This window comes from Musca autumnalis, unplaced genomic scaffold (assembly GCF_047663935.1).
Source record: "Musca autumnalis isolate F117 unplaced genomic scaffold, ASM4766393v1 scaffold_4, whole genome shotgun sequence".
In the NCBI taxonomy this organism is placed as follows: domain Eukaryota; kingdom Metazoa; phylum Arthropoda; class Insecta; order Diptera; family Muscidae; genus Musca; species Musca autumnalis.
Window position 1 is genome coordinate 69,234,962 of NW_027411977.1, and position 14,995 is coordinate 69,249,956.

Consider the following 14,995-nt stretch of genomic DNA (forward strand, 5'->3'; position numbering starts at 1 on the left):
AGCTTTTGCTTTCAAAAAATATCGATTCTATTCAAGAAATGGCATTTCGAAAGATGTTGTAATGACAGATCCCAAAATTATGAGTTTTCGTGGATTTACTTTCATTACTTACTCCCATTCGTGCATGCTTCATAATACCCCAAATACTCGCCCTCATAAGACTGATATTCTACAAAAACAGTTTTTCATTTCATAACGTTTTTTTTTTTCTTCTACTGAAAGCTTATGGTGTTGTGGGATACGGCTTTGCGCATTTCAGGTGACGATATCTATGTTTGTTCTTATATCTTTTCAGTTACCTTGTTCTGGTGCCGTTCTGTCCAGATTAAAAAGTTTGCAACCTGGTGATAGGGGATTGGGTTTAGGTGTAACGCATAGTGTCGTGCGGTCCCAATCAACAGGGCAGGACATCTGTTGGGTATCGTACCATCAATTCGGGCTCAATACAAATTGAAGCGTCTGCATCGTCCGGATCTTAACTGGGCTAAAACCATTTGAATTTATTTTGACAGATGGATGGGTGGTCGTCCCCGGGCACGGTATTCACACTGTATCAGTGTGAATGCTATTCAAGCCAGCCTGTTAGACTCGTTGAACTACAGGTCCTCGTTTGTGCCTTTGAAGCTCTCTTGATCTCTCCAGATCATGAAGATATGTATCTCCTGACGGGCCTGGATGTTCACTAGATGGTGGTAGGCATCTCAAGGCGATAACACACAACCAGGTAATGCATCGACAACTTCTTGTTCAAGTTCATATATTGTAGAAAGTAGTTTACTGAGATCTTAGGTAAATTTTTGTAGTTGACTCTATTCTAAAATTTTGGACGGTTTGGTATACCATAGGAGAAAAAAGTATAAAAATCGAATATTTTCTAAAGTGTTTTGACCTTCACTGACAAAATGTTATTTATTACACCTTTTTCACATGTAATTCGAAACATTCCAGTAGTAATTCGAAACATTTCATTTGTAATTCGATTTTTCTATTTGTAATTCGTAACATTTTATTTGTAATTCGAGAACTCCAATTGTAATTCGGATTATTCCATTTATAATTCGAATTATTCCATTTATAGTTCGAATTATTCGATTTGTAATTCTAATGATTCTATTTGAAATTCGAATTACTACATTTGTAAATCGAATTATTCCATTTGAAATCCGAATAATTCCATTTGTAATTCGAATTATTCTATTTGTAATTCGAATTATTTTATTTGAAATTCGAATAATTACATTTGTAATTCGAATTTTTTCATTTGCAATTCGAATTATTCCATTTGTAATTCGAATTATTTTATTTGAAATTGCAAATGGCGACTGATAATTTGTTGTCGCCCGAAAATTAACTTTATGGCGACAGAATTTGATGGCCCCAGACAACTGTTGCATCCGGAATGTAAAATTTGCAACTGGCAACTCCACTTGTCGGTTAACAGGTTAACAAATTCTCGATATATTTCCCCACCTTGGGGAACTCCCTGTTTCACACTACGGATATTCAACCTCTTATTTCTTAATACCACAAACGACACATATCGTTGATTATTCAACGATCTTCCCATTAAGGTCAGCTCTATCGATGACGTGTCACTCGTAGTTCACCTAGTAGTATTTTTCTTCTGCATTTCTTTTCAGCGCTGCTAGCCGTGAGAGGAGATCCGGAAGATACCTTGTAGCTCAGGTTACCTTGTGAGACTACTTTGGCAATGGTTTGTTTCCTGCTTTCATTGTGCAGGCAGAGGATGTAGATTATTTTGAGTCCTGGCTAGGGTTGGATCTCTTGCCGTTGGGATGTGGTTCCCAGTTGACCCAGCTATCTTCATCCCGTTCTTTTATCAAGAAGAGTTGTTTTTTGACCGGTTCCGGGTCGGACTTTCCAGTTTTCTGCAAACTTTACACCTGCGGCGGCTGATTCATCCTCTCTGAGGGGTGTCCAGGCTTCTTTGATTAGGTTGTTGTGTGTGTTGTGGTCGAGGTGAATTATTGGTGAGACGTTGAAGCAGGCTAACATCGCTCCTGGTTTGGCCCCTTTATTGACTATAAGAGTCGATGTTGATATTGAACTTGACTTGCCAATTGTAGAAGGGTTTGGTGTAGACCTTGCACCCATTCCGACAATACACACTATGTTGGCAGAATATCACTATCCAGACCAGCTCGTCGAAACTAGTCATATAAACCGTCCGGAGAATGGGAGTCTTGTCATCAGGGTGTTAACAGACACTCTGATTACAAGACCCACATTCTACGGAACTGTATTTTGGATTTTTTAAAGAATTTTAAAGAGCCAATCGAATGACCAGTAACTTGGATTTTTTAAAGAATTTTAAAGAGCCATTCGAAGGACCGGAAACATGTATATTTTAAAGACTTTTAAAGAAACTTGGATCTTTTTAAAAGAATTTTAAAGAGCAGTTCGAAGTACCAGAAACGTGGATTTTTTAAATAAATTTTTGAGGACCATTCGAAGGACAAAAACGTGGATTTTTTAAATGAATTTTTGAGGACCATTCGAAGGACAAAAACGTGGATTTTTTAAATGAATTTTTGAGGACCATTCGAAGGACAAAAACGTGGATTTTTTAAATGAATTTTTGAGGACCATTCGAAGGACAAAAACGTGGATTTTTTAAATGAATTTTTGAGGACCATTCGAAGGACAAAAACGTGGATTTTTTAAATGAATTTTTGAGGACCATTCGAACGACAAAAACGTGGATTTTTTAAATAAATTTTTGAGGACTATTCGCAGGACAAAAACGTGAATTTTTTTTTAATGAATTTTTGAGGACCATTCGAAGGACAAAAACGTGGATTTTTTAAATTAATTTTTGAGGACCATTCGAAGGACAAAAACGTGAATTTTTTTAATGAATTTTTGAGGACCATTCGAAGGACAAAAACGTGGATTTTTTAAATGAATTTTTGAGGACCATTCGAAGGACAAAAATGTGGATTTTTTAAATGAATTTTTGAGGACCATTCGAAGGACAAAAACGTGGATTTTTTTAAAAGAATTTTAAAGAGCAGTTCGAAGTACCAGAGACGTGGATTTTTTAAATGAATTTTTGAGGACCATTCGAAGGACAAAAACGTGGATTTTTTAAATGAATTTTTGAGGACCATTCGAAGGACAAAAACGTGGATTTTTTTAAAAGAATTTTAAAGAGCAGTTCGAAGTACCAGAAACATGGATTTTTTAAATGAATTTTTGAGGACCATTCGAAGGACAAAAACGTGGATTTTTTAAATGAATTTTTGAGGACCATTCGAAGGACAAAAACGTGGATTTTTTAAATGAATTTTTGAGGACCATTCGAAGGACAAAAACGTGGATTTTTTTAATGAATTTTTGAGGACCATTCGAAGGACAAAAACGTGGATTTTTTAAATGAATTTTTGAGGACCATTCGAAGGACAAAAACGTGGATTTTTTAAATGAATTTTTGAGGACCATTCGAAGGACAAAAACGTGGATTTTTTTAAATGAATTTTTGAGGACCATTCGAAGGACAAAAACGTGGATTTTTTTAAATGAATTTTTGAGGACCATTCGAAGGACAAAAACGTGGATTTTTTTAAATGAATTTTTGAGGACCATTCGAAGGACAAAAACGTGGATTTTTTAAATGAATTTTTGAGGACCATTCGAAGGACAAAAACGTGGATTTTTTTAAATGAATTTTTGACAAAAACGTGGATTTTTTAAATGAATTTTTGAGGACCATTCGAAGGACAAAAACGTGGATTTTTTAAATGAATTTTTGAGGACCATTCGAAGGACAAAAACGTGGATTTTTTAAATGAATTTTTGAGGACCATTCGAACGACAAAAACGTGGATTTTTTAAATGAATTTTTGACAAAAACGTGGATTTTTTAAATGAATTTTTGACAAAAACGTGGATTTTTTAAATGAATTTTTGACAAAAACGTGGATTTTTTAAATGAATTTTTGAGGACCATTCGAAGGACAAAAACGTGGATTTTTTAAATGAATTTTTGAGGACCATTCGAAGGACAAAAACGTGGATTTTTTAAATGAATTTTTGAGGACCATTCGAAGGACAAAAACGTGGATTTTTTAAATGAATTTTTGAGGACCATTCGAACGACAACAAAGTGGACTTTTTAAATGAATTTTTGAGGACCATTCGAACGACAAAAACGTGGATTTTTTAAATGAATTTTTGAGGACCATTCGAAGGACAAAAACGTGGATTTTTAAATGATTTTTTGAGGGCCATTCGAAGGACAAAAACGTGGATTTTTTAAATGAATTTTTGAGGACCATTCGAAGGACAAAAACGTGGATTTTTAAATGATTTTTTGAGGGCCATTCGAAGGACAAAAACGTGAGGACCATTCGAACGACAAAAACGTGGATTTTTTAAATGAATTTTTGAGGACCATTCGAACGACAACAAAGTGGACTCTTTTAAATGAATTTTTGAGGACCATTCGAAGGACAAAAACGTGGATTTTTTAAATGAATTTTTGAGGACCATTCGAAGGACAAAAACGTGGATTTTTTAAATGAATTTTTGAGGACCATTCGAAGGACAAAAACGTGGATTTTTTAAATGAATTTTTGAGGACCATTCGAAGGACAAAAACGTGGATTTTTTAAATGAATTTTTGAGGACCATTCGAAGGACAAAAACGTGGATTTTTTAAATGAATTTTTGAGGACCATTCGAAGGACAAAAACGTGGATTTTTTAAATGAATTTTTGAGGACCATTCGAAGGACAAAAACGTGGATTTTTTAAATGAATTTTTGAGGACCATTCGAAGGACAAAAACGTGGATTTTTTAAATGAATTTTTGAGGACCATTCGAAGGACAAAAACGTGGATTTTTTTAAAGAAATTTAAAGAGCTATTCGAAGGACCAGAAACTTGGATGTTTTGAAGATTTTTAAAGAGCCATTTGAAGGACCAGAAGCGTGGATTTTTTAAAAGAATTTTAAAGAGCCATTCGAAGTACTGTATTTTTGTTTCGATTTGTCCAATCGGCATGAAAGGGGAAGTTATTAAGGTCAGGATTTCTCTTGGACAAGTGAGGGTATGTTCTTTCGAACTTTCACCACCTTTAGATTGATTCTGATTAATTTTCACGCTCTCATCGAGGTAGAAATACTTCCTAGGGTAGTGTATCAATCAACGATACGCCCTCTTTACCTTAACCAACCGATTTGAAGAGTTAATTGGGAATATTACCGAACAAAACTTTGGTCGCGGTTCCATTACCAGTTACGCCTGATTAATTTACACTCTAACATCCAGATGAATGTCGGTTCCTTGCCGATGTACTTCCTCCTTAGCCAACTGATTTGAAGAATCAAGTGAGGCAAATAGGAAGGATAGTTTTTCCGATTCGGCCGATGGACGGTCCTTGTGTGTGTTCGACTGTCACGGTTTCAAATGATAAGCTATTTCCACTGATGCCGAGCCCAATTTATCGACGACTACAGTCGCTAGAACGACTTTTGTGTTAAGTTCGTCGTCGAATAAACTTTCCTCGCCCACAGCAAAGGCGCTACTCTGACTAAGACGCTGGGCCACCATATGCTTCTGAAGGGTTAGAAGCTATCTACTTCCTTCAGCTAGACTATCTTTGACAAAGATCCTGAAGACACACATACGACATATTCATTTAAAAGGCCTTTATTTCCACAGACCCGTATTAACGAGTGATGTTAAATTTCCAATATTTCATATAAGTACATCTGTATAAAAGTGTGCATAACACGCTCGGAATTCAATCCAAAAAATAATAAAATTCTTAAGTACATAAAAGTCTCAAGCTTCGAACCTGTGTGGAACAAATAGGTAATAATGGAATGGCGGCATACTCGTACATTCAAAGTTCAACCTTCTCACAATCGTGTATCCATTAGAGAACAACAAAAGCCGGTCGTATGTATGTCTGTGGTAATTTTTACTTTGTTACTCTTGCAATCCATCCATAGTCTGGCTAGCTGGTAGGTTGGTTGGCTGTTTGGTCGGACGGGTAACAGGCTCTCTCTCACTGTTTCTATGTCGCTTGCGCTCTACTCTGGTATTTCTTATATTGGACGCTGCTTGGTGAGACAATTTGTTGATGCCATATTTTAGTTGTAGTCAAACTTTTTCTCCGTAACAACGTCCTGCACGCAGCGCAAGTAGCGACGTATAAATTTTGTGCTTACCTTCTTTGTGCTACTCTCTTGTTGTGTATACTAAGCTTGTCAAAATTGAGTCCAGAAAGAAATTTGCATTTAAACATCGAACGGGTAAAAAGGTAAGTGGTCAGAAGAAATAAGTACCTATTGTCATGTACAAGTTTAGATAAACATACATACATATATCGTATGTATGAATGTGTACGATTTTTCAATATTCAAATTCAATGTATTTCTTTATACACCACCACATGTTGGCATAGATTTGTAACACCGTGTCATTCGGATAGGTCTTAAACCCCCCATTTTCCGTATGGCACAAAAATTGCAGTTTATTTGTTTGGATTTGACAAGTCAAAACAACCTTCCTTCCTCCTTCTCCCTCCCCCTCCTTCATGTTTACATTCGCATGCAATACAAACAAGAGCACTTTTCAAATGAAGTTCTCACATTGTATCTCTTTGGGCTTATTCTCCAGGCATCAGGTTTGGGGGTTTGTCTTTGTCTCCAATGGAACTCTTGCTCTGTTTGTGTGTGTCTCTCGCTCTCGAGGTTATCGAGTGAGTTGCACCCTCCCAGTGGCCCTCATCTGTTTGTGACACATGTGGGTGCATTGAATAAAGTTAAATGGCTGTTGTATTCGTGGAATAGGCGAGTGTCGCCGCCGATGGCAACAAAACAACTGCAAAATTTATTTTTATTCTCTGCTTTATTTTAGATGGTACAGATGATGCACTTGACCGCATCTCTTGTTTGCACAGTTGGGCCGGTTTGTTCTTGATAGCCATGCTAAAATTCTCATCTTTTTAGGAAAATTTGAAACGTTATTTCCAATGGAATATTGAAATAGCTACGTGGATGGTAATAAATACAGAAATTTTAATTTTAAAGAGATTCGAAGGCCCAGAATCTTGGATTTTTTTTTATGAATTTTAAAGAGCCATTCGAAAGGCCAGAAACGTGGATTTTTAAAGACAGAAACTTGATTTTTTTTAAAGAAGAACCGGAAACTTGTATTTTTTACGGTAACGTGAATTTTTTAAAGAATTTTAAAGAGCCGTTCGAAGAACCAGAAACGTATTTTTTTTAAGAATTTTAAGGAGCAATTCGAAGGACCAATATCGATGATTTTTTAAAGAATTTTTGAGTACCATTCGAAGGACCAGAAACGTTTTTTTTAAGAATTTTTGAGGACCATTCGAAGGACCAGAAACGTGGATTTTTAAATAATTTGTGAGTACAATTCGAAGGACCAGAAACGTATTAAAAAAATGAGAACAATTCGAATTTTTAAGAATTTTAAAGAGCCATTCGAAGGGCCAGAAGCGCGAATTACATAAAGAAGTTTAAAGAGCAGTTCGAAGGACCAGAAACGTTGATTTTTTAAAAGAATTATTGAGGACCATTCGGAGGTCGAAAAACGAGGATTTTTTAAAGAAATTTCAGGAGCAATTCGAAGGATCAAAAACGTGGATTTTTTAAAGAATTTTCAGGAGCAATTCGAAGGATCAAAAAAGTGGATTTTTTAAAGAATTTTCAGGAGCAATTCGAAGGATCAAAAACGTGGATTTTTTAAAGAATTTTCAGGAGCAATTCGAAGGATCAAAAACGTGGATTTTTTAAAGAATTTTAAAGATCCATACAAAGGACCAAAAATTGTTTTTTTAATGAATTTTAAAAGCCATTCGAAGAGCGAGTTGCGTGAATTTTTTAAAGAATTTTAAAGAGCCCTTCGAAGGACCTGAACCGAGGATTTTTTAAAAAAAATTTTAAAAAACCATTTGAAGGACCAAAAGCGTGGATTTTTTAAAAGAAATTTAAAGCGCCATTCGAAGGACCTGAAACGTGGATTTTCAAAGACCAGAAACTTGATTTTTTTAAAGAATTTTAAAGAGCCATTCGAAGGACCAGAATCTTGGATTTTTTTAAAAGAATTTTAAAGAGCCATTCGAAGGACTTGAGACGTGGATTTTTAAAGACCAGAAACTTATTTTTTTTGTAATGAATCTTAAAGAGCCATTCGAAGGACCGGAAACATGTATTTTTTAAAGACCAGAAACGTTTTTTTTAAGAATTTTTGAGGACCATTCGAAGGACCAGAAACGTGGATTTTCAAATAATTTGTGAGTACAATTCGAAGGACCAGAAACGTATTAAAAAAATGAGAACCATTCGAATTTTTTAAGAATTTTAAAGAGCCGTTCGAAGGACCAGAATCTTGGATTTTTTTTTAAAGAATTTTAAGGAGCAATTCGAAGGAACAGAAACGTGTGTTTTTAAGGAATTTTCGAGGACCATAAACATGGGTTTTTAAAGAATTTTTTAGGACCATTCGATGGACCAAAAACGTGGATTTTTAAAAGAATTTTAAGGAGCATTTCGAAGGACGAAGATCGTGGATTTTTTAAAGAATTTTAAAGAGCCATTCGAAGGACCAAAACCGTGGATTTTTTAAAAGAATTTTAAAAGAATTTTGAAGGACCAAAAGCGTGGATTTTTTAAAAGAATTTTAAAAAGCCATTTGAAGGACCAAAAGCGTGGATTTTTTTAAATAATTTTAAAGCGCCATTCGAAGGACCTGAAACGCGGATTTTTTAAAAGAATTTTAAAAAGCCATTTGAAGGACCTTAAACGTAGATTTTCAAAGCCCAGAAACTTGATTTTTTAAAGAATTTTAAAGAGCCATTCGAAGGACCAGAATCGTGGATATTTTTAAAAGAATTTTAAAGAGTCATTCGAAGGACTTGAAACGTGGATTTTTAAAGACCAGAAGCTTGATTTTTTGTAAAGAATTTTAAAGAGCCATTCGAAGGACCGGAAACCTTTATTTTTTAAAGACTTTTAATGAGCCATTCGAAGGACTGGAAACTTGGATTTTTTAAAGAATATTAAAGAGCCGTTTGAAGGACCAGAAACTTAAGAATTTTAAAGAGCAATTCAAAGGAACAGAAACGTGGCTTTTTTAAGGAATTTTGGAGGAAAATAAACATGAGTTTTTAAAGAATTTTTTAGGACCATTCGAAGGACCAAAAATGTCAATTTTTTAACGAATTTTTAGGAGCCGTTCGAAGGACCAGAAACGCGGATTTTTTTAAAGAATTTTAAAGAGCCTTTCGAAAGACCAGATACGCGAATTATTTAAAGAAGTTTAAAGAGCAGATCGAAGGACCAGATACGTTGATTTTTTAAAAGAATTTTTGAGGACCATTCGAAGGTCCAAAAAACGTGGATTTTTAAAGAATTTTAAAGAGCCATACGAAGGACCAGAAACTTGGGTTTTTAAAGAGCCTTCGAATGGCCAGGAATGCGGATTTTTTAACGAATTTTAAAGAGACATTCGAAGGACCAAAAATTGATTTTTTAATGAATTTTAAAAGCCGTTCGAAGGACGAGTTGCGTGAATTTTTTAAAGAATTTTAAAGAGCCATTCGAAGGACAAGAAACGTGGATTTTTTTTTAAAAGAATTTTAAAGAGCCCTTCGAAGGACCTGAACCGTGGATTTTTTAAAAGAAATTTAAAAAGCCATTTGAAGGACCAAAAGCGTGGATTTTTTAAAAGAATTTTAAAGAGCCCTTTGAAGGACCTGAACCGTGGATTTTATTTTTATTTATTTATTTCAATTTTCATATGCCCAGTCTTTCGACCTTAAGGCTGTATACTACAGTATAATGTTCAATTTAATATTATATAAAATAGCTTAAATATAACAAGGGAGGGATATTAGAACTACTCAAAAAAAAATAATTGCTATGTATAAAAAAGGGGGCAGTAATTATAAAATAAATGCTCTGTTCCAGAACCTGCAAGAAGCTACTACTTTTTACTACGATAACATTTTTTCCTTTATGTTATCGAAAAAAATAGTAGAAATTAGTAGATTCTTGCAGTACTGGAACAGACCAAAAAAAAATGTAAATAAGAAACATTTTTGGTTAACCCTGCAAAAAGCTCTAATATATGGTCTGTTCCAGAACTGCAAGAATCTACTAATTTTTACTATTTTTTCCGATAACATAAAGGAAAAAATGTTATCGTAGTAAAAAGTAGTAGCTTCTTGCAGGTTCTGGAACCGAGCATTTGATTAATTGAATTTTGATACTCCAAGAATGGAAAGGATTTTAAACTACTCCAAAAGAAATACAGCATTTATAATAAAGAATTTTTTAAAAGAAATTTAAAAAGCCATTTGAAGGACCAAAAGCGTGGATTTTTTAAAAGAATTTTAAAGAGCCCTTCGAAGGACCTGAACCGTGGATTTTCAATCGAAGGTCCAAAAACGTGGATTTTTAAAGAATTTTAAGGAGCAATTCGAAGGATCAAAAAAGTGGATTTTTTAAAGAATTTTGAAGAGCCATACGAAGGACCAGACACTTGGGTTTTTAAGAATTTTAAAGAGCCTTCAAATGGCCAGGAATGTGGATTTCTTTAAAGAATTTTAGAGAGACATTCGAAGGACCAAAAATTTATTTTTTAATGAATTTTAAAAGCCATTCGAAGGACGAGTTGCCTGAATTTTTTAAAGAATTTTAAAGAGCCATTCGAAGGACAAGACTTGTGGATTTTTTAAAGAATTTTTGAAGAGACATTCGAAGGACTTGATACGTGGATTTTTAAAGACCAGAAACTTAATTTTTTGTAAATAATTTTAAAGAGCCATTCGAAGGACCGGAAACATTTATTTTTTAAAGACTTTTAATGAGCCATTCGAAGGACTGGAAACGTCGATTTTTTAAAGAATTTTAAAGAGCCGTTTGAAGGACCAGGACTTGAGAATTTTAAGGAGCAATTCAAAGGAACAGAAACGTGGCTTTTTTAAGGAATTTTGGAGGACCATAAAAATGGGTTTTTAAAGAATTTTTTAGGACCATTCGAAGGACCAAAAATGTTGATTTTTTAAAGAATTTTTAGGAGCCATTCGAAGGACCAGAAATGTGAATTTTTTAAAAGAAATTTTGAGGTCCATTCGAAGTACCCAAAGCGTTTTTAAGAGAGTTTTTGAGGACCATTCGATGGACCAAAAACGTGGATTTTTAAAGAATTTAAGGAGCAATTCGAAGGACGAGAATCGTGGATTTTTTAAATTTTAAAGAGGCATTCGAAGGACCTGAAACGTGGATTTTTAAAGACCAGACACTTGAACTTTTTAAAGAATTTTAAAGAGCCATTCGAAGGAGCAGAAAAGTGAATTTTTAAAATAATTTTAAAGAGCCATTCGAAGGACCAGAAAAGTGTATTTTTAAAATAATTTCAAAGAGACATTCGAAGGACCAGAAACGTGGGTTTTTAAAAGATTTTTGAGGACCATTCGAAGGACCAGAAACGTGGATTTTTTAATGAATTTTTGATTACCATTCGAAAGACCATAAACGTGGATTTTTTAATGAATTTTTGATTACCATTCGAAGGACCATAATCGTGGATTTTTTAAAGAATTTTTTGAGGACCATTCGAAGTACCAAGGACGTGGATTTTTTAAAAGAATTTTTTGAGGACCATTCGAAGTACCAAGGACGTGGATTTTTTAAAAGAATTTTTTGAGGACCATTCGAAGTACCAAGGACGTGGATTTTTTAAAAGAATTTTTTGAGGACCATTCGAAGTACCAAGGACGTGGATTTTTTAAAAGAATTTTTTGAGGACCATTCGAAGTACCAAGTACGAGGATTTTTTAAAAGAATTTTTTGAGGACCATTCGAAGTACCAAGGACGTGGGTTTTTTAAAAGAATTTTTTGAGGACCATTCGAAGTACCAAGGACGTGGGTTTTTTAAAAGAATTTTTTGAGGACCATTCGAAGTACCAAGGACGTGGATTTTTTAAAAGAATTTTTGTGGACCAGGAGCGGAAGATAGTCAATCAATTTTACTTTTCAAGCTTAAGTCATTTTTGGAAAAATAAAAAGTAGATGGAGACTTTATTCTTTTACCAGAATCGACGACTTAAGTAAGAATGCTAAAGGCCTGAATACATAAGCTGCCTTGCCTGCTTACCTTGCTTACTTCTGATAAAAGAATAAAAAAGAAAAGGGCAACCCAGTTCGAAATTTCCTCGGCCTTCTTTATTCTTTTATTTTTATTATGTCAAAAATGAAGCAGGAAAGCAAGGCAATCAGGCAGAGCAGCTTATGTACGCAGGCCTTAAGGCCTTTACTTCTTCATATATGAGATCACATTCTTTAAACCATAAATATGTAAAGGCCTGGGTACATAAGCTGCCTCGTCCGCTTGCCTTGCACTTCTGCTTCATTTCTGACATAATAAAAATAAAAGAATAAAGGAGGCCGAGCAAATTTCGAACTGGGTTGCCTTTTTATTTTTTATTCTTTTATCAGAAGTAAGCTAGGTAAGCAGGCAAGGCAGATAATGTACTCAGCCCTTAACACACTTTCTTCATTTTCCCCACCCACCTAATACGACATTTTCATATGGTACCTTGGAAATACACATAATCAGGATGTAACATAATTCCCCCTCACGTACATATAAGCACATATACATTTCAAACCCATGACATACATGTACGGTTCCCAGAGAACAGTTAAACTCTATAAATAAACGCCATACATAACACACACGTCATGTACAGACAGAAGAGACTAAAGCTTGTACAGAACAACCATGCCAAGAGAACACGCCGACCCGAGTCGCCTGAAATTTTCATAGCACGAAGGTGATGAACAACCGTAAAATGTACAAAGGTTATAACAGGCATGTACAGTTGTCTGTTCGAGATTTGTGTGGGCTTGCTTTTCTGGCATTTCACCAACCGTATACCCCGGTTTATGCATGCAGAGTGCATGTATTTTAAGGCACTGCTGTGCTTTATGCCACATAAAATTCGTTCAATTTTTCAACTACTTTCTTTCTTGTTTTTATCGCCGGTAAAGTCTTATTTCTGAAAAGTCGAAATGGACACTTTTCATATTTTGAAATTTGACCATCGATTGGGTAAAGGAGTGGTAAGAGTGAAGCCAATTACAAATACTTGATTGTTGTTATTTGCTGAAATACTGAGCTGGCATAAGCCGCACGTTCCATATTCTCCTATATTAACTGGTTTGTCCGGTTTTGTAAATTGAGACTTCCATACTTCGGAAACAACCGTCGTATGGATGAGGGGTATTTTTTAGAACCGGGGCTAAAAAGCAGAAGGTTCCACGTTTCAGGTAGATGTTCAAAGATAATGAACAATTCTGTCAGGATGCATGATTTTGCCTACGAAAAGCTTGTATCGCTGTAAACAGAGCCAACTTCGGTTAAAATATCAAAGCTATCCTGCAATTTTTTGGGGGAGGGCATATGTAAATTGGCTACCTGCAACATTTGTTACCAGCATCTTCCCAGGTGACACAACGGGGTGGTCCACAAGAGAATATTTCTTTTATTTGCGGTTGATAAAATCCACTGGATTGCTTTTGTCCATTGTTCGCTACAATTTTATTCTGAACTTGAACTCACACTACCTACTAAATACTCACATATGCCTTTGAACTATTGGCCGCATCGCCTTAATAATTTTAAATTTAGAGTAATAAAATAACTTGATTTTCTCTCTCTATTATTTTTCATCTCAACAGCCCTGTCAATATGTTATACAGAGACAAATGCTTAAGGATAAACCTCGTAAAATCCTCAATTTGGAGGAACGTGTACAGGCGATTCGTATGTACGATGAGCTGCCGGTTTATCAGCGAGTGGCATCCGCCTTTAAATGCAGTTGGGAACAAATTAAAAATGTTGTTGCTAATCGCAAACAAATACTCAAGTACTATGCCAGCTGTCAGATAATCGATGTGATGAAAGATGATCCCAAAGTTGTGAGACACAAGAAAATCAATTTCCTCGGCAATTGCATGTATGAGTATATCAAACGGGCCCACTATCACAAGTTGCAACAAATAACCGATGATGTGATACGTGATCGTGCCATGGAATTCAAGGAGATGATAAGCATCGAAAAGTTTTTCCCCAATCGAGCTTGGATACGTGATTTTAAATCGGTATTTAATATTAATTTGGATCATATGAGTCAAATAATTGTTTCTAGGAAACCACAAAAGTCATTGAATTGTAAGGATATAATAACCTATTGTGCTAAGGAAGTGGATCATGCCTTGTCATCACAACCGGGTAGTACGAAAAACCAAATGTTACCAGATAATAGTGGTAATGTTATGGATCTGGGAGATGCTGAGGGCGAAAAATTGAGACATCCCATATTTGATCAAGATGATGACGCCGATGGCGACGAAAGGCCCGATTATGATGAGGATATGATTAATGAGGATGAAGAGGGTCCAACTATTAATTTTGGTGATTATCAAGAAGATCATGATGGAGATACCCAGGAAAAAGATATAAAACCTGATGTTAGTATATTGGAAAGTATGCTTAAAGGTGGAAAACCACCACAACCACCACCAACCAAAGATATTTTGGATCCGGAAAAAATAAAAGAAGAAATATTAGATGATCCGGATGAGCCAAATACGTATAAAACAAATTCGAACTCAAGGTCGATTACATCGAATGCCACCGAGGAGGTGAAGAAACGCACTGAAGGTCCTACAGCGATAACAAGTTACGATGAAGCATTATCATTTATGCAACCATTGGAAGACTTTGCCATATTTGAAGAAGATTTTAAGGCAATCAATCTATTGACTCAGCTAGCCGAAGTCTTTGAAAAGAGAAAAAAACGTAAAATGCCAAAGATGTCGTGAATTTCATATTAATGTTTTTTTTTTTAATTTAATATTTCCCAAAAATGTTTGTGATAATAAAACGAAATTCTCTAGAAATACCGTGCAGTTGTGTTTTAGTTCTT

General features: G+C 35.1%; 1 protein-coding gene across 1 annotated transcript; it reads left to right on the plus strand.

Annotated features, from left to right (window-relative positions):
• The first annotated feature begins 5,890 nt into the window (after positions 1-5,890).
• Positions 5,891-14,969, plus strand: LOC141402061 (uncharacterized). The gene is made up of 2 exons (XM_073982688.1): positions 5,891-6,288; positions 13,746-14,969. Exon 2 carries the CDS (start codon positions 13,773-13,775, stop codon positions 14,889-14,891), a length of 1,119 nt encoding a protein of 372 aa, XP_073838789.1. The 5' UTR covers positions 5,891-6,288; positions 13,746-13,772; the 3' UTR covers positions 14,892-14,969.
• Positions 14,970-14,995: the final 26 nt, after the last annotated feature.